General features: G+C 46.2%; 1 protein-coding gene across 9 annotated transcripts in view; it reads left to right on the top strand.

The window, feature by feature from the left end:
• BIRC6 (baculoviral IAP repeat containing 6) overlaps positions 1–19,866 on the top strand; it is a 288,254-nt gene that overhangs the window by 252,707 nt on the left and 15,681 nt on the right. For all 9 annotated transcript variants that reach the window (XM_073672646.1, XM_073672640.1, XM_073672642.1 and 6 more), the window contains exon 72: positions 1,387–1,575. In XM_073672646.1, coding sequence (XP_073528747.1) covers positions 1,387–1,575 — 189 coding nt within the window. The remainder of the gene's footprint in view (positions 1–1,386; positions 1,576–19,866) is intronic.

Below are 19,866 nucleotides of genomic sequence, written 5' to 3'. Positions count from 1 at the left end.
AAAGGAAGGTAGGGGAGGTTGAACAGTCGGCAAGGGTCTCCAGACCTCCACCGATCTGCTTAAATCATTACTGCAATGAAATGTGACAAAACAAACATGTCAAAGGTTTAGTACCACTCCAGATTTCTTCCTGCGCACCCAGAAGATGCCGTGTAAACCGGCTGGTCACATGATACAGAACGCAACGAGAGCAGCGCTGGAAACAGCAGAAGAGAAGCACTGGGTAAGTATTTTAACCTACACCCTCGATACTGACAGCTGACTTAATAAAAAATAAATCCTAAAGAACCTATGTACACGCAGTGCAGAATCTCTTCTGGGAAGGAGCCAACCTCACGGTCTTATTTCGTAGATTGTAAACAAGAACGTCCATTAGTGGCGGAGTCGGTCTTTTTTCCCAGCACATTTAAGAAGGCCTTCACCAGGTCAAAAGTGGCCAGTTTTTACTCTTTTAGTATTCCATGTTTTTTTTTTTAGAAATCCACCCATCTGTTCCATAGGTATGGGCCCTTTCAATTTAACTTTTATAATTTTTTTACCAAGGGGGTGTGGCTCACAGAATTTTCTGGGGTTGTGTCTGGACTGCTCTGCATAATTCTCCTCTGAGCACCACCCCTTTGGTATAGACCATACCATTTACCAGTATGTAAAAAGGCCCAGAGGAGTAGAGGGAATACAGTAAGAGCAGATAGCTGCCAACTTTCGACCTGGAGACCTTCTTTAAAATTGTACATCTCCGCATATGATACACATCCATGTTACTTTGGGCTACAGGACAACGTACATGCAGCATTTGAAGAAGCCCTGCTTTTTTAATGTGGTTTACTCACTGGTTAAGCTGACGCCAGCAGGACATATACGTAGTATAAATCTGATAAATGATAATGTGTAGAGCCCTCCACATGCAAAGTATTACACTGGCAACAGAATTGGGCCCAAGTGAATAATTTGACAGAGATTGCTATTCCCTCATTTTAATAGCACTTTAGTTTGTATATCATGCTGAAACGTACAGCTGTCTGTCCAGGAATCGGTCATAATGATGACTTACACTCTCCGCGAGCAGTCTGCAGAAGAGCCTGTGATTTCAGCTGTCTTGCTCCGACTTTGGACTCATTAGTTAGAGCAGCGTATGAATTGCTTTCCCATACTTTCCACATGCTGCTGCGTAGGTAATCCGTATTTCTGACTGCTGATCTCCGAGAAGCAGTCACTGAACTGACAGCTATTATTAAAGGAACACAAAGCCTAGAAATGGTTAGGATAAAAATGCCGATTCGTCAGTCTCCAAGTATTCCCCTAAAACAAACTGTCGTGTCATGCTGGAGAAGAGTTTGTGCTTCTCATTCTCATCATCCCAATTCTTGTGTCCTTCTGTAATTGTAGGTATTAGTGTCAGTCCAGTCCCTTATCCTTGTATCCGAACCATACTTTAATGAGCCAGGATATGAGCGTTCAAGAGGTACACCAAGTGGCACCCAAAGCTCCCGAGAGTATGATGGGAATATCAGACAGGCCACTGTCAAGTGGGCCATGCTAGAACAAATTAGGAATCCTTCACCATGTTTTAAAGAGGTAAGTCTCCAATGGATTATGTACATTGGGTTTTATACAGTCATGTCTGCCTTTTATATAACTACTGTGTATTTTATATGACTGCAATCTGCAGGTCAGCCCCAGCGTTAGTGAATTCACACTCTGCAGATCTTGTTGTAGAAATTTCTGCGACTGACTAAGGTTCTATTCGTATCAACGAGGTTGTTTTCAATAAATGGGGCAGTTGTAAAACCTTCTGCAAAAAATATATCTACAAAGTTGGAATTCAACCTTAAAAGGGGGTAAAGCGATTTAAGGATAAAGTCTCAGATTTGATGTGTACAGTTTCACTCACATGAATGAACTTTTGTAGAAATCCATGAACATTCTGCAGAAACGTCCCCAGCATTGAATGCTCTTGTAGTTATTTGGAGTCAAGCATTTTGTGTTAGATCCCAAAAAAAGAAACTAAACTTTTAAAATAATTTTTTTAAACATTATAGACCTGTTCCGTACCATTGATCCCGGGAGCATAGTTCCGAAGACCTCCATCAATCGCCCAAACCAAGGGGCAGGAGTTCTTGGCTTATGCTGGAAAGTGCACAGAGCTCTGTCGTTTGTTTTTTTCTTCTTTCGATCCCTTAAATGTGTTGCTCGTGCTCGAGGATAAACGGAGTTGTTAGCTGTGTGTGACCGCTTGTGTCTCAGGACCTCGCCCCCCACCGATCACTACTACTGAATAGAGGCAATGGCTTATCCAAATCTATTTAAGTCTTTTAACATTGCCAGCAAGTACTTCAGGATAGACATACAGTAAGACAGCTGTCAACTGAATCTATCCAACATTCATCATCCCATAGAAAAAATCCCATTACACAACCAAATTATGTTTGTTATTTTAATAGTAAGTTCTTATTTTCCATGGCACCAACTGGATCTTATTGGAAAAATATATGGCAACTGCCTTGTACGGCTGAAGTTTGATTACATAGGTCATATTAGAGGTTTGAGGTGACCATACAAATTAGATGGGTTTTTCCAAAATCCACTGATTTTGACCGGACTGGCTGGTGATTTAATGTCTAGCAGGGTGTAGAATTGTCTAACTACCCCAACAAACCTAACAGGTGTTAATGGTTGAAAGAACAATTGGGCATGTTGTGTCTTAGCACAGGTTGTCACAGGAGATGCGCTGCTACCAGTGGATTTCTATCCATTCAGAAAAAAATGCTCTCTTGGCCTGAGACAAGTGTCCATGTGTATAATTGGACGGGGGGAAATAGCTGTTCGGACACGCAGTATCTAAGACAGATGTCCAGCTTTCTGTGCGTACTTTAGAGGGGGTTGGCCGTGACAATCAGATGGGTCCTTATAAAGTCTGTTGACTTATTAGCCTGGACTCTGGATTCCTGCTTCTGGACCCATAAACTGGGCGTTGGAGTAATGCGCTATAAAAATAGCCTTCAGAAGATATTAAATGACCTTCAAGGTTAACACAATCAAGACTGAATTAGCAGAGCCATTCATACCGAAGTCCATATAGCCCCAAGGCTCTGCGGCACGTCAGTCTCCCCAAGTAGTTTCCTGGTGGTAGAGGCAGCAGAGAGCTTGTGAAGCCAGCAGCACTTAGCGGATAATGAGGTGTGAATGTGCTGAAAAGATTAGGAAGTAGTGTCTTGTAATGCTGCTCTGTGTTTGTTGTTGTCAGCATGGAAATGAGGAGCGCAGAGGCCAGCACAGGCAAGTCACTTAGTTTTGTAGCCATCTGTACCGCTGGTTGTCTTAATAACTTGTACAAGTGCGGCTGACACCCGGCCTCTCCCTTAGAAAGGTGGAGGAGTGAGATAAATCCAGATGGATATAGCCTGGTGGTAAGGCAATTGCTCACTGCGAGCAGATAATGACTTTTACAAAGTGCTTGTCTCTCCAGCTGCCTGCCTCTGTGAACTGGATTTGATGGGAATACATTTTGCTGAACGCAGAACCAGAGGCTTCACGAGTCCCACATTAAATTACACTACATCTCCCAAAGGAAATATTCTTTTGACTGTTGGATAACAATTTTACTTCACAAATAAATTTGTCAGGTTTTGTGAAAATTCATGTATTCAGAATAAAGGACATTACTGTTTTTCTTTATCACACACAGTCACATTTTATAGTTTCCTCGATCTTTCGCTGACATCTTTTATTTGCAGCTGGGCTCCCAAAGACCATGATCTGCAAACACACTTTTCCTAATAAGAATGTTCAGATCCAGAAATATAGGTTTCTTGACGTACAACATGTAAATCTTTTCTAAACTGAAGGTGAGGAGTATACGGAGTCCAAAAAAAGTGTTAATCCCAAAGTTAACTATTAAACTAAAGCTCTGTTTGGAGCTTGTACATACTTTAGCTTGCTTAAGGAAATTGCTTTATAGCGCTTCCTTTACATTCCAACTTAAACTCTATCGAGTTTTCTCTTTGTAATCTGGTTTCCAAAATAAAAGGGGTTTTCTTATCACGTATAGTATATTCCCTTAACATTTGATGGCTTTTGTTCCCACTTGTCCATTCACAGTGGCCACAGCAACTTGCAGTAATGTGATTAGGCCACCGAAGTGCTATCTTATAAGATGGTCCAGACTGCAAAGCTCGTGTGAGGTCATGGCGCAGATCGAGGCTACAGAGCTCGTGTGATGTCATGGCGCAGATCGAGGCTACAGAGCTCGTGTGATGTCATGGCGTAGATCGAGGCTACAGAGCTCGTGTGATGTCATGGCGCAGATCGAGGCTACAGAGCTAGTGTGAGGTCATGGCGCAGATCGAGGCTACTGAGCTCGTGTGAGGTCATGGCGCAGATCGAGGCTACTGAGCTCGTGTGAGGTCATGGCGCAGATTGAGGCTACTGAGCTCGTGTGAGGTCATGGCGCAGATCGAGGCTACTGAGCTCGTGTGAGGTCATGGCGCAGATCGAGGCTACAGAGCTCGTGTGAGGTCATGGCGCAGATCGAGGCTACTGAGCTCGTGTGAGGTCATGGCGCAGATCGAGGCTACAGAGCTCGTGTGATGTCATGGCGTAGATTGAGGCTACAGAGCTCGTGTGAGGTCATGGCGCAGGCCGAGACTAGAGAGCTCGTGTGAGGTCATTGCGCAGGCCGAGACTACAGATGGTGGGTCTGGGTGCGATGTTGGGAAGTCCAGCTAGTGAAAGTGTATTTTTACTGCCCTTTAAACTTTTCTTTCAGCGGAAACGCACATTTTAAATTCTAAAGTAGACCTGTCACTTGCCATAAATGTAATTTATTTTTTGCCTGGTGTAAATGCAACTGCTCTCCTTTTTAAAGGGGTTGTCCACTCCTAAGACATCCCCTTGTTTGGCCCCGATAAAATAAAAACACCTGCACGCCCCTCCCGTGCCGACGCTCTTCCAGCGGTGTTGACACTCGTGTTCCCGAGGCTTTCCTGCAGTTGTTATGGTATGTCAGCCCTGCACCCAATCAGCACTGGCATCATTGTAGTCGCCTTTGGACAAATCAAACATGAAGAGGGAGTCAGAGAGCAGCCATAGCCCGGATTTCCTCTTCATGTTCGTTTTGTCCGAAGCTGGGGACCGTGACACATGCGCTGTTTTGGGTGCAGGGCTCACATGTCATAATAACCGCACAAGAGCCTCGGGAACACGAGTGCCGACACTGCTGGAATGGCAACGGGATCTTTTATTTTATCGGGGCCAAACATGGAGAATGAGAAGGGGTTGTCCTAGTAATGGGCACCCCCTTTAATTTGGCATTGCTTTTTTTTTTTAATTCTTGTCTCTCTCTTCCTGAGATATGGCCCCTTCTTCCCTGTTTATAAATCAGTTTTTTTTTTTTTTTTTTTTTTTACCCAACTGGGCATATACATGAAAATCCCCAAAGAGCATTAGAGCTCACTTGGCTGAAATCACTATATTTACATACAGGTAAGACAGAATCCTATTTCAGGAACATGGGCAAAAGAAAAATTGCCGAATTCAAAAGAACAGCAGTATTTATACCAGGTAAAAAAATAGCACATTTATGAGACCCGTCCTCTTTAAAGGGAATCTATCATCAGCAAATTACCTCTTTACAGGGGTGGTTCCCTTTCAGTTAACGTTTGTCCCTGGGTGCAGTTTGGTATTAAAAAAAACAAATTGCGCTGTACTGACCCTGGGCCCACTTGCGAGTCTCCGCCACTGCCCGTGTAGACGGAATGCTCCACTCAGAGCTGCTGAGCTCGCTGTGTGACTGCCGCCCTGTCGACGTGACACAAGCGCCGCAGCCAGCAGGGAAGGTGGTGCAGCGGAGCAACGCATTTTGTTTTTTTTTTATTGTAAGCAGACCACTCCTTTAAATCATATTTTTGTGTTAAACATATTTTTTTCCCTACATCACAATCTGTGTTAAAAATAAAGGATGGAAATCTTGCAATTGTAACCCTTCACACTGACACTTTTTTGAACTCCAACTTCCTGTTGTTTTAGGAAATATATGTATCTAGCCGTAATGAACAGACTCTGACCTAAACTTGTGTATTTAAACTTCTTAATGAGCATATGCAAAGATCATTGTGAAGGGAGGAGCTGTGTATAGGAGCTATTACCTGTCATTGTAATCCTGCCTCTGCTGATAAGGAGCCTGCTGAAAACTCTTCTTGAAAAGACCAAATGTAGAAGTGTAAAAAAGCAAGACTATATATTTTCTTTTTTTTACGATCTGTATAAAAAAAAAAAGCACAAAATTGAAGTGCCAGATGAAAAAAATGCATGTAACAAAAACCTGATTTAATTAATCAATAGTTAAGATAATTAACTGATTACTCCAGGTACTACGGGTGACGGTACAAGACAGTCCCTGTCTTACAGTCCTTTCTCTGGTCTTATACTAGGCATAGACATTTCATCTGTTTTCCCTGGCCATTTTTTCATGCCCATGCCATCCTGACTGATATTTATTGGGGTTTTGTCCATGCGTCTATGCCCTCTGTGTTACATATGGTCACAGGTAATGATGGAGGAGCTCCCGTGCTGTTCCCATACCCCGTAAACACTTCCCTGGGTTTTATGGCCATAATACCAGATTTCTTAGCTATAAGTCTGATCCACATGTCATTTTATAATGGCCTTCTATTTTATCGGAGGACATAAGTATGCTTCCCCACCCCTCTCTTATCTGAATGTTTTACTGCCTGTACACAATCTGGTTTTGTTGGTGCCGTATATGTAAATGTTGCAGGGCCATAAGATTTGTTGCATGTGACGGGCTCGGCAGAGTGGCTGCTCTGTATGTGCTTTTATTTTCTGATTCAAATTAAGATAACCGGTTCGTGTTTTTATTTATACACCCTCCCTATAGTAAATGTTAGTAATTATGCCACGACCAAAGTTAGTTTGACACTAGCAATAAATTTTCCTGGGCAATTTCACATGTCTAATTGAGTGTAAAGGTGCGTGAGTGTCTGAAATACCGGGTTTATATCTTCCCGGAGGTATAATTGATAACTTCTTGCCCCTCTTCCAAGAAAGAGCTCAACCAAGAAAATTGAAAGATGAAATATTGCTGCCCGGTTTTAAAATAAAATGGGATGTTAAACTTGTTAGACGTCGTCTGTCCTGCAAAGAAAGATAGCATCTTCCTCACTGCATGTTGCCTGTCAAAGCCCCAGAAAAGAATGAGGACTGATTTATAATCTGCCGACATAAATGTTGGTTAATTGAAGTAATTTCTGCTGAACTTATTAGTCGCTTGCATATTTCTTTGTTAGGCTGGGTGCCCACGTAGTTTTTTTCAAGCGTATATGCTGCGGAATTTCCGCAGCGTAAACGCTTGAAAAACGCATGTATATCCGCACCCCATGGTCCCCAATGGCATTCCGCAATGTCAATGCCCATGCTGCGGATTTTTCCGCAGCGTATATGCTGCGGTCAAAAATCCGCAGCATGTTCATTAATTTTGCGGAAGCGCAGCGGAATCAATGTGCGGATGGTACCCAGGTCTGGAGGAGAGGAGACTCTCCTCCAGACCTGGGTACCAAAGAACCTGTAAAAAAAAAGAAAAAAATAAAGTTTATACTTATCTTCTGATGTTTTCCCTCCGTCGCGCTGTTTTCTGAAGGACCTGCCACGTCATTGAGTCATGTGACCCACCACATGACTCAATGACGTCACCGCAGGTCCTGCACACAACAGCGTGAGCCGCTCAAGACTCCGGACGGGGCAGAGAATGCATCAGAAGGTGAGTATAAAGTTTATTTTTTACCATTCTGAACAAGTTGTCAAGCACTTTTCCAAGTGATGCTTGGAGAAGTGCTTGATAACCCGCATGCGGAAATGCATGCAAAGACGCCTCACAAACGCTTCTACCTGGCGGGAAAACCGCATGTAATATCCGCATGCGATTTTCCCGCCAGGGAGAAGCGTAAAAAATATGCTTCAGGTCCGCAACGTGGGCACATAGCCTTATGGAGAGCCGGAATAACTTATCACGAGCAGAACAATTAGCAGAAAATAGTTCAAAACAGTTGGGTGAACTTGATAAATAATTACATCCTAATCATTGCCAATAAAATATAGTGAAGAGAAGACTTGGCAAATAAGACTTCTTTCTGTATTCTGTTTATATGAGCCGATACTTTATCAGTTCAGCCTGTGTTATATATTTGCTTTTTTTTCCAGTTTATATTCGGTCTTTAGAAAGGACTAGGGTTCTAAAGGGGAACATTTCTCCTTGCGGAGAGTGCCAGACCAACTTCAGGAGACTTCTTGGCCATGCAATGCTCCTCTGGGTATTTAAATGCGCAAATAGCCTCTTCATAAGGTAGAAGACTTGATCCTTCTGAAGAGACTATTTGCTTATTTAAAATCCCAGAGGAGCACTTCATGGCCATTAAGTCTCCTTATACCAGTTTGGTACTCTCCACAAGGAAAAATGTTCCCCCTTAGTCTCCCAGATGCCTCTCACCTAGCCAAATCAGATCTCCTGCTTTGCAGCACCCTGAAATGTGTGTCTGCAAGTGGAGTTTCTGGTATGGCTTTTTATGTGAAGTCATGTGACAAGGCTCGTTAAAGAGTCTATATTGACTTTTAGGATTGCTACATCCAATAGGTGGCGCCTGAGATCAAATCATCTTCCTTTTGAAAAGGCTATTTGCATATAGAAAGCATTAGCATTTCTCCAGTATCAGAGGGTTTAAATATAAAAATTAAATTAATGAAAAGATGACGGTGCACCCCTTAGCCATACTCTTAAGTGCTCATGCAAATAGATCCGATCTCTGATTGCACTGCACGGACTTGCTGCGGCTCTCCCACCCTGTTTGTCCCAGCTGCATATATTTCTGTGAGGCAGTCCTGCTCGGGTCAGTGATCAGACTGATTTTCATGGACGTCTGCATGAGCCCAAAGATATTTATCTGCAGATTGGTCGCTTATCTTAAGCTCTCCCCCATACACTTTAAATAGCTGAGACAAACTTTCGGCCAGCAGCTATTTTCTGATTCCACTATAGTCAGGAGCACTCAGTTTACCAAACACTCATGTGTTCTCTCTAAGGCTATGTGCCCACAATGCAGAAATGCTCTGTTTTTTTTCTGAGCGTTTCTGCATCTCCCTGGCCGAAAAAAACGCATGCTTATTGTACATGCGGATTGTACATGCGGATTGTACATGCGTTTTTCCTGCCAGGGACAAGCGGAAGTGAAGCGTTCTTCACATGTATTTCCGCATGCGGGTTGACAAGCGCTTTCCAAGCAATTTTAGCATCACTTGGAAAGTGCTTGACAACTTGGTCACACTATATAAATCCATGCAAACAGCATGGATTTATATAGTGTGACCATAAAGAATGGTAAAAAATAAATATATACTTACCTTCTGATGGCCCCCGGAGTCTTGATTCGATGTTTCTCGGCTTGCCGGCGGCTCGCGGTACACTGAAGGACCTGCCGTCACATGACTAAATGACGTCAGCGCAGGTCTTTCAGTCCACCGCGATCTGCCAGCAAGCGAAGACGAGCGCACCGCGGGCCATCAAAAGGTAAATATAATATTTAGTTTTTCTTTTATTCTTTTTTTACAGGTTCTATGGTGCCCCGGTCTGGAGGAGAGTCTCCTCTCCTCCAGACCCGGTTACCATCCTCACATTGAAACGCTTGGATTCAGCATGTACAGATGCAGTGATGCGGAATCCAAGCGTTCCAATGCAAGTCAATGGCGGCGAAAACGCAGCGCTTCCGCAAAGTAATTGGTAGTGCTGCGTTTTTTCTGCAATGATAATAAGCAGCTGAAATTTCCACAGCACATGCGGATTATCATTGGGGAACATGGCAGACCTTCTACCAAGCGTTTCAGCAGCAGATGGAAGGAAGGGAGACAGTCATTACTAGTGGGTAGGCGGAGCCCACATAGGATAGAACACCTCAGATTAAAAAAAGAGTGTTGTCCGGCCCCTCCAGCTTGGGCTCCTCCTACTCCAGCTCTCCAGTCTAAAATTTGAGGTCACAGAGGATGGTCGCTGCTGGAAGCAGCTCCTCAGAAAATTTTTTTATTTTTATCGGACAGAGACTTGGACCCCCGTGGTCTTGAGGTCTCAGGGGTCTCAGCGCTGCTGGACCCCCACCCCTCCCTTGGCGGATCTGCATTACCCTTTGAGAGAGGTCCCTGCAGAACCCTGCCGGCCCCGGGGGATGAGGGATGCTTCCCTGGCGGGGACGCAAACCGCGCATCTGGGGTCACTGCGTTCTCCGCCCTGGGGGGAAGCTTGGGCACAGCGCCACAAATCCCTGGGGGTCCCTGTGGCGCTCAGCTGGGTGAGTACTCAGCATGTTAATGTGTTTTGAGTGCTTCAGCGGCTGCTGCGGCAGCCGCTGCTACATGTATTCATGTGGTGACTTGTGTTTTTTTGTCCGCAGGTGGATGCCTGCAGGACATGGAAGCGGGGCAGGAGCGGAGAGCGGAGGAGGCGCGCGCGCTTTTTTTTTAAGCCGGCGGGGGGCGTGGCTTCGCGCCTTCCCGGTCTTTCGCGGGCAGGAAGCGCTCTGAGCGCGCGCTTTCTCCTGCCCCTCCTCTTCCGGTTTCTCTCTCCTCACAGCGCGGCGGCCATTACTGAACGGCTTCCATCGGGCTCCTCACTCTCCTCTCCTCCCGACAGACCGAAGGAACACTGCACCGCGGCCAGCTGGGTGAGTCGCTTCTGCCTGTCAGGGCAGAAGCTTAACCCCTCAGCGCAGGGCACCTTTCTGAGGGTAGCTCTCTCTTTAAGAGCTTTAACCCTTCAGCTTTCTTTTAAGAAACCACACTGTCCTACTTACTGACAGGTTTAACCTGCCATATACTGTGTGAGGGCATGTCAGATCAGGGTCCAGGAGGTGCGGACCGTCTCCCAGGTCCGCTACAGGATCAGTCTCGCGTGTCTGACACGCAGGAGTCCTCGACGGCGTCAAGCGCAGCGGTCGGGGGTTTCGGTGATGGGGCAGTGGTCAAAATGGAGGCCCTCACTCGTTCTATTGATGGCCTGTCTGACCTTCTAGGTTATTGGGTGTCAGCTAGATCCTGTCATGGCAGGAAGCGCCACAGGCCGGTGCTGCCCTCCCCGCGCAGCGACTCGGAGATCTCTGTTATGGAGGGTTCCCCTTCAAGCTCAGATGGGGAGATGTCCGATTCGGATAAGGAGGATCGGCAGTGGCACTCTGCCTCTTTTTTGGGCCGTGCAGAGGCTTTTATTGGAGCCATGAGGGAGGCGTTACAGTTTCCGGAGGAGGTAACTAGACGTCCTGGTAAGTCGGCCCGGATGTTTCAGGAGTCGCATAGGTCGCGCTTGGCATTACCATCTCTGGATGAGCTTAATGGGGCAGTGGAGAAGGAACGCCTGTGTCCAGATAAACGTTTTCAGGGGACACGGTTTTTTTGAGGCACTGTATCCGTGTTCCACGGAGTTGATTGATAATTGGATTCCTTCTCCTGAAGTGGATGTCCCTTTATCCCAGCTTAGCAAATCCTCATTACTGCCTGTTAAAGGGAAGGCGAGTCTGCAGGATCCGCTGGACAGAAAAACGGAGATGGCGGCGAAATCCATCTACGAGGCCGCGGGTCATGAATTCAGAGCGGTGCTAGGATCCATGTGTGCTTGTAAAGCTTCCCTAAGCTGGTTGGACCATCTACGGACGGCGTGGCAGGATGGATCCCCGCTATCCGAGGTAGATGGGCTTTTCAAGTTGTTGGAGGATGCGGCCCGATATGGCAGTGATGCAGGTTTGGATACCGCGTCACTGCTGTCCAGGGCGCAATCCTCGGCGGCAGTCAGAAGAGCACTGTGGCTCAGACAGTGGACCGGGGACTCGGTTTCCAAGCAAGGTTTGCTATCTTTAGCTTACAAGGGTGGTCAGTTATTTGGATCTGACCTCACGGAGCTGATTGTCAAGGCAAAGGCAAAAGAAGCGGCCTTACCACAGCGAAGAACTGTGGCTTCTGCGTCGGGCAGGCCTAGTGCCGGTAGTAGTCGGCGGCCCTTTCGGTCCAGGGGACGGTCCGGTCAGCCCTCTTGGGGATCGGGTCGTCCCTCTTTTTCAGGAAAAAAGGCTTCTCAGAAATCCCGCACTCCCTGGAAACAGAGCTTCCGTCAAGACAAGCGGGAAGCTGACAAAAAGCCCGCTAAGGCGGACTGACGCCAGGTTTTCACTCGAGGGCTCTCGAGTGGGGGGTCGCCTGCTCCAATTCGAATCGACTTGGGCGTCCCGCGTTTCGGACGCCTGGGTGACGCGGGTTGTGTCAGCAGGCTACTTCATAGAGTTTCTTTCTCGACCCCCGGACAGGTTTTGCCGATCTCGCTTTCCGTCAGAGCCCGAGCTAGTTGCCGCTCTACGGCAGGAGGTCGATTCCCTTCTGCAGAAGGGTGTGGTGGTACCGGTTCCGCCGGAGGACCGGGGAAGAGGGTTTTATTCAAACCTCTTTGTGGTCCCCAAAAAGGAGGACAAATTTCGCCCCATTCTGGATCTCAAAAGATTGAATCGGCATGTCCGCACCCGGAAATTCCGCATGGAGTCGCTTCGCTCGGTTGTGGCGGCCCTGTCGCAGAACGACTTTTTGGTGTCAATCGACATTCGCGACGCTTATTTGCATGTTCCCGTCGGAAGGGCCCACCAACGCTTCCTTCGTTTTGCCATAGGTCAGGACCATTTCCAGTTTGTGGCCCTACCATTCGGGTTGGCCTCGGCGCCCAGAGTTTTTACAAAAATTCTGGCACCTCTCATGGCGATCCTTCGAAGACAGGGGGTTACGGTTCTTCCCTACCTGGACGACCTTTTAATTGTGGCGTCCTCAAAGGAGGAGGCGGTTACGGCTCGCAATCTATCCCTTCAGCTCCTGGAGGACTTCGGGTTGCTGGTCAATTGGAAGAAGTCGTCTCTGGAACCGTCGCAGTCAATCCTGGTTTTGGGGATGCATTTCGACACGGTACGAGCAGTGGTGTCCCTGCCTCCAGACAAGCAAGCAAGTCTTCTTCGACATGTACAGGTTATGAAGTCTTCGACAGCAATGTCCCTTCGAAGGTGTATGCGCCTTTTGGGTTTGATGGTGGCGTCAATGGAGGCACTTCCGTTTGCCCAATTTCATTCCAGGACTCTCCAAATGCTCATTCTGAACCGTTGGGATCGATCACAGGCTTCGCTGGATCGCAGTGTCATCATCTCCCACAGGGTGCGAGAGTCTCTAGAATGGTGGTTACGTCCAGAAGCGTTATCCCTGGGGAAGTCCTTCCTCCTTCCGAGGTGGTCGGTCATAACCACCGATGCCAGCCTGTAAGGCTGGGGGGGTGTCTGGAACGATCTCTGGATTCAGGGAGTATGGTCGTCGGAAGAGTCTGTCCTGCCGATCAACATCCTGGAATTGAGGGCGATTTTCCTTTGCCTCCAACACTGGACGGTCCCTTTAAACGGTCTGCCAGTCCCAGTGCAGACAGACAACGCGACGGCGGTCGCGTATATCAACCATCAAGGTGGAACGAGGAGCTCCAGGCTCATGATGGAAGTGTCTCGGATCCTGGTATGGGCCGAGGCCAAGGTGCCAGCCATCTCTGCGATTCACATTCCTGGAGTTCAGAATATCACGGCGGACTTCCTCAGTCGCGAGAAGGTGGATCCCGGAGAATGGAGTCTTCACCCAGAAATTTTTGCACAGCTGTGCTCCCGTTGGGGAACTCCTCAAGTGGATTTGATGGCATCAAGGTTCAACACCAAGTTACCGGCGTTCATGTCCAGGTACAAGGACCCGAAGGCTGTGGCGGTGGATGCTCTGGTGGCTCCGTGGGACCAATTCGAGCTAATCTATGTGTTCCCGCCGATATCCTTACTTCCTCTGGTGTTGCGTCGGATCAGACTGGAAAGAGTCCCGGCTATGTTAGTAGCCCCAGACTGGCCAAGGAGGACGTGGTTCTCGACGCTGGTGTCGCTTCTGGCTGCGCCTCCACTTCCTCTCCCTCTTCGCCCGGACCTGTTAACCCAAGGGCCCGTTCGTCATCCGGACCTGAAGTCTCTGCATTTGACGGCGTGGCTCTTGAGACCGAAATCTTGACTCGTCAAGGTTTTTCAGCCGAAGGCATTGCCACTCTGCGAGCTGCCAGGGGTCCTGCCACTACTAGGATCTATCACAAGACTTGGGAGGCCTTCTTTTCATGGTGTTCGGGTTCTTCAAGGAACCCGAGGATTTTTTCCATTCCCAATTTGTTGGCCTTTTTGCAGTATGGCCTGGACAAGGGTTTGGCAGTTAGCACTCTGAGGGGTCAGGTTTCTGCTTTGTCCTTGCTGTTTCGGAAGGCTATCGCCTCGCGTAGGGACGTTCGTTCCTTTTTTCGCGGGGTAACCCGTCAGTTTCCGCCGCGGAAGGCGCTTGTGTCCCCTTGGCGGCTCAATCTGGTCTTGGAGGCTCTTCAACATGGGCCTTTTGAGCCTATGGACTCCGTTAGCCTTTCTTTGCTTTCTTGGAAGGTTGCCTTTTTAGTGGCAGTCACCTCTTTGAGAAGGGTTTCTGAACTGGCGGCTCTTTCTTGCTCGCCTCCTTTTCTGGAGTTTCTCCCGGATCGCGTGGTGCTTCGCACACGGGGCGACTTTCTACCTAAGGTGGTGTCACAATTTCATGTTAACCAGGATATTGTGTTGCCCTCGCTCTGTCCGGAACCGAGGAATGCGAAGGAACGGGCCTTGCACTCATTGGATTTAGTGCGGGCTTTGAAGTTCTATTTGTCTATTACTCAAGGTTTTCGGAAATCGGACTCTCTGTTTGTGATTCAGCAGGTCGTCGGCGTGGTCAACGAGCTTCCAAGGACACTATAGCTCGATGGATTCGGTCGGCCATTTTAGAGGCTTACCGACTCAAGGGCGAATCTTGTCCAATTAAGATTCGAGCTCGCTCCACGAGAGCTGTGGGTTCATCGTGGGCTTTTCATCAAGGGGCCTCGGCAGCTCAACTCTGCCGGGCGGCTACCTGGCGCTCCGTCCACACTTTTACAAAGTTTTATAAGGTGGACGTCAGTGCTTCCGCTGATGCAGCCTTAGGACGTAGGGTCCTGCAGGCGGCTGTAGTTTAAGTTATCGTTAACTTGTATTTAGCGCTAGTTGCGCATTTTTCTAGGTTGTTGGGATTCTGCCTCTGTTGGTTTTTTCCCACCCTTAATTTTTGGACTGCTTTGGGACGTCCCACTAGTAATGACTGTGTCTCCCTTCCTTCCATCTGCTGCTGAAAGACGGATTTTGGTAAGACCTTACCTGTAAAATCCTTTTCAGCGAAGGAAGGAAGGGAGACACAGCTCCCTCCCATGGCAGAAGTGTGTTGTTGTGTTTTCAGATGCAGCGTGACCCTTCTCTGATAGCGATTATCTGGGCTGAGGTCGGCGCGCTAAGGCTCTGTTCCAGCATTGCCAGCTCATCGCAGTGGTCAGGTCCAGTGAGTAGTACCTGGGACTGTGTGTTTTTTTTCTGTTATATGCATAACCTGTCTCTTGTTTTTTCTCTGAAGTTCTTCAGAAGGGGTTATGTTGCTCCGCTGGTGATATTTGCTCTTCCTTAGCTTGTGTACGGACTGGAGAGCTGGAGTAGGAGGAGCCCAAGCTGGAGGGGCCGGACAACACTCTTTTTTTAATCTGAGGTGTTCTATCCTATGTGGGCTCCGCCTACCCACTAGTAATGACTGTGTCTCCCTTCCTTCCTTCGCTGAAAAGGATTTTACAGGTAAGGTCTTACCAAAATCCGTGTCTTTTAAGCGTTTCTGCAGCGGAATTGCTGCTGCGGAAACGCTTAAAAAAAACGCATAGTGAGCCCACAGCCTTAAAGAGCTGCTATCAGACATCTATGGCAGCAGCCTATCTTATACTCTTATCTTACAGCTTATTTTATACTCTTTAAAGAACAAAAGGATCAGTAATCAGACATGCCAAATCCCTTTGTCCCCTGATAGCATCTGTTGGGACAGTCAGAAGGTCCTGACGGTCGAATCATCGATATTGGTGTGTTCAGCCTGTATTAGTCTAATGTGCATGTGGGGGCCTTTATGTGTTTGAGTAAGGCTCATTCAGATGTCCATTTTTTAAGGATATTACTTCTACCCAATGTAGTCTATAGGGACTGTTCACATGCTCATGTTTTGTTTTGTTTTTTTCAGGTCTGCAAAAAAAAAAAACATGTCAATGGGTTCATGGGGGAAAGAAACTGATAGCACATTGATGCCGTCCATGTGTCACTATTGTGCTCTCTTTTTGTTTTCTCGGTTTAAGGTATAGGAGATTTGTTGCAATTTTTTTTTAAAAAAAAAATTGAATACTGGAAAAATGGCTCCCCCACTTGTGGTGGTAATGGACACGGTGACCAAAAATGGTTGCAGATCTAGTACAGCAAACTGATGATTAACTGTTTTTTCTCGTATTAAAAAAAAAAATATTCTGAATGAAGCCCAGCACAGACATCCTATTCTCAGCACATCAGGCTGACTGGATTTATATTGTTTTCCCAAATCTAAGGCTACATTCTCACACCTTTTGCACACTGATCCATAGTTTCATTGATCTATACAGACATCTGTTATATAAACAGATCCGTGTGTCCAATCTGTGAGACTCGGAGCAGGTCCTGTTCTCATCTGTATTGCGGATAAGTCGGCCATTAAAGTCTATAGGGATTCATTAGGCACGGATGAATATCTGAAGACTTGCTTCGTACTTCAGTGTTCCATCCTTGTTTCATTCAGTTTTCATTAAGTCAGTGGATAAATAAAAGTTTCACCAGTCTACTTCAGTGTTACAAAATGTATTCAAAAGGGAGGTGTCAGGAAAATATTAATGTCAGGGACAGAATATTAGCCCCTTCTCCCATGCCCTCTGCTGTAGTGTTTGTCCAGAGATGACAATTATACAGTGTCTTACTGCAAATTATCACCACTTGTCAGCACAGAGCTGTCCCATTTTCCTCAGCACAAAAGCCCCAATTAGCACACGCCTGGGAAATAGCTTAGGCAAACTATGCCAGGCAAGGAGTGTTATAACTTTATTAGGAATCAAGCATCTTGTGTCTGAAAGACGCAGGAGGGAATTAAAACGCAGGCTTGCACTAATTTATGTGTACCCGTGAGGCTGCTTCCCGAGCCTCAAAGGGAAATTTTCAGACGAACTGACTCGGATATAAAATATGAAATATTATGAGTTCCATACGTCCGACATTAACGGGACCCATATCTGTAGTGACCAAATCAGCCCAGGAATGTAAAGGTAGTTTTCCAGGGCTGTAACCAAAATCAGGGAGTTGTAGCGCAAAAACACCAGAATAGCAGACTGCAGCTATGCGATATGTGGTCTCTAAATAAAAATAAAATCATAAGGGAAAAAATGGCGTAGTTTGCAAGCTTCTGTGATCAACGAGCGGTGAGTTATCGCAGAAGTTAGCGTTTTTAATAAAAATGTACAGGCTGGAGACCGGCCCACATGATGTCACCACAAGGGGCGTGTGGCCAGATCTCCCCTTAGGTATAAGAGAATCCATGGAGAAGACAGGAGGACTCATTGCCAAGGGGGAATAAGAATTATAAGCAACGGGTCCTGTTAAATAACAGCATAATCTTAACTGGGGAGCCCCTCCTCCACCTATATTGAATCGTCTCAGCGATCGTATAGTGTAAGTAAAGTTACCCTCTTTCTTCCTGGTTATTTTATGTAACTGCTTATGTATTTTAATGTCTCCTTTGTATATATTATGTATATATTTTTCCTAAACACTGCCTCCCTTTTGGATTAAGCATAAAATTTAATAGTTCTGTTTCTTTTGTTCTGTAATCGTTCCCTTCCCCGAAGCCATATACGCTACCAAAACGCAGGCATCCGGCCAGGCCTGTATTATATTTCAAACTCGGCCGGTGGTGGCAGAGAGTATTAATAATTGGGCTATCGTGAAGCTGACAGTGACCGTACGGAGGGCGTTAAACACGGATTCCAGGCTGTGGAACCCAGGGTGTTGCTCACTGGTCTCTTACCGATACCTACGTAGAGAGTAGTCTGGATCGCGTGCTCGCTACTCCGGACAAAATACGGACAGCTTGACTGCACGGTGAGATATTGCGTGATCTCCCCGGTGTCGTCCCTCTGTGTGTGTTGGAATTCCTGACAGGAGGCAACACAGGAGAGTAAAAAGGACCCCTTTACACTGATGTGTGAATGTGTCTAACGCCAGTGGCAGGATGTCTCACCATCTCCTGACCACTGTGCTGTCTAGCACCTTCACAGGAGGAATTCATCATTACAATGTGCTCATGGAAATCCATTGACTGACTGTATAATGCATGGATGTGCATTGGGGTCTCCAGAGAGAGATCTCCACTCCGTTCCCACTCTTGTCTATAGATAAATAAGCTACCCCATTAACTCTGAACAGATCAGAATAGGTTTTCTAAACCAGACAATGCTTTGAAATAGAACAGCATTCACATAGTCTGTATAGTGTCTCCTCGCAGTAGCACAGTGCTGCACTGTAAGGATCAGACAGCTCACGATCTTAGAGAAACACCCCTTCTGTATTTGCGTTCAGGAACCATCATACCATCCTATCTAGGTACCATAAGCGTGCCCCTTCATCTACAAATACAATTAGATAAATGTACAACGTTTTATTGCACACTGACTACACTTTATCTGCAGAAAAAAACATTGAAATCCTGACCATCGGTAATTGAGCATTTTAGCATCTAGGCACAATCCATTAAAATGTTCTTTTAAGGGGTGGCACCAATATTATTTTTAAGTTACCACCTGTCCTATAGAAGAGGGCACAACTTGCAAGCTTTGCAAAATCCATTTTTATGTTATATTTTGATTCACTTGTTTGCTTCCTAAGTCAGATTTGTTAATTGCAGGAGGATAGGAAACTATTTGTATGTAGGTGTGTGTGTGTGTGTGTGTGTGTGTGTGTGTATGTATATATATAGTAGACAGATAGACCAAAAGTTTGGACACACCTTATTTAAAAAAAAAAATTCCATATTTTTATGACTGGAAATTGTACATTCACACTGAAGGCATCAAAACTATGAATTAACACATGTGCAATTATATACTTAACAAAAAAAAGTGTGAAACAACTGAAAATATGTCTTATATTGTAGGTTCTTCAAAGTAGCCACCTTTTGCTTTGATGACTGCTTTGCCCCCTCTTGGCATTCTCTTCTTGATGAGCTTCAAGAGGTAGTCACCGGAAATGGTTTTCACTTCACAGGTGTGCCCTGTCAGGTTTAATAAGTGGGATTTCTTGCCTTATAAGTGGGGTTGGGACCATCAGTTGTGTTGTGCAGAACTCTGGTGGATACACAGCTGATATTCCTACTGAATTAGACTGTTAGAATTTGTATTATGGCAAGAAAAAAAGCAGCTAAGTAAAGAAAAACAAGTGGCCATCATTACTTTAAGAAATGAAGGTCAGTCAGTCCAAAAAATTGGGCAAACTTTGAAAGTGTCCCCAAGTGCAGTTGCAAAAACCATCAAGCGCTACAAAGAAACTGGCTCACATGAGGACCGCCCCAGGAAAGGAAGACCAAGAGTCACCTCTGCTTCTGAGGATAAGTTTATCCGAGTCACCAGCCTCCGAAATCGCAGATTAACAGCAGCTCAGATTAGAGACCAGGTCAATGCCACACAGAGTTCTAGCAGCAGACACATCTCTTCAACAACTGTTAAGAGAAGACTTTGTGCAGCAGGCCTTTGTGATGAACCTGTAGCCGCCATCTTGGTAATGATAAATCATATCCAGGGATGGCCACACTTCAGCAGCCCCCACCCTTGGGACCTTCTGTTAAAACGTCAACTAG

Source organism: Phyllobates terribilis, unplaced genomic scaffold, assembly GCF_046119375.1.
Source record: "Phyllobates terribilis strain yellow unplaced genomic scaffold, ASM4611937v1 Scaffold_3__8_contigs__length_932513732, whole genome shotgun sequence".
In the NCBI taxonomy this organism is placed as follows: domain Eukaryota; kingdom Metazoa; phylum Chordata; class Amphibia; order Anura; family Dendrobatidae; genus Phyllobates; species Phyllobates terribilis.
The sequence above is the reverse complement of the archived record's forward strand: the minus strand, read 5'-3'. Positions and strand labels throughout refer to the sequence as shown.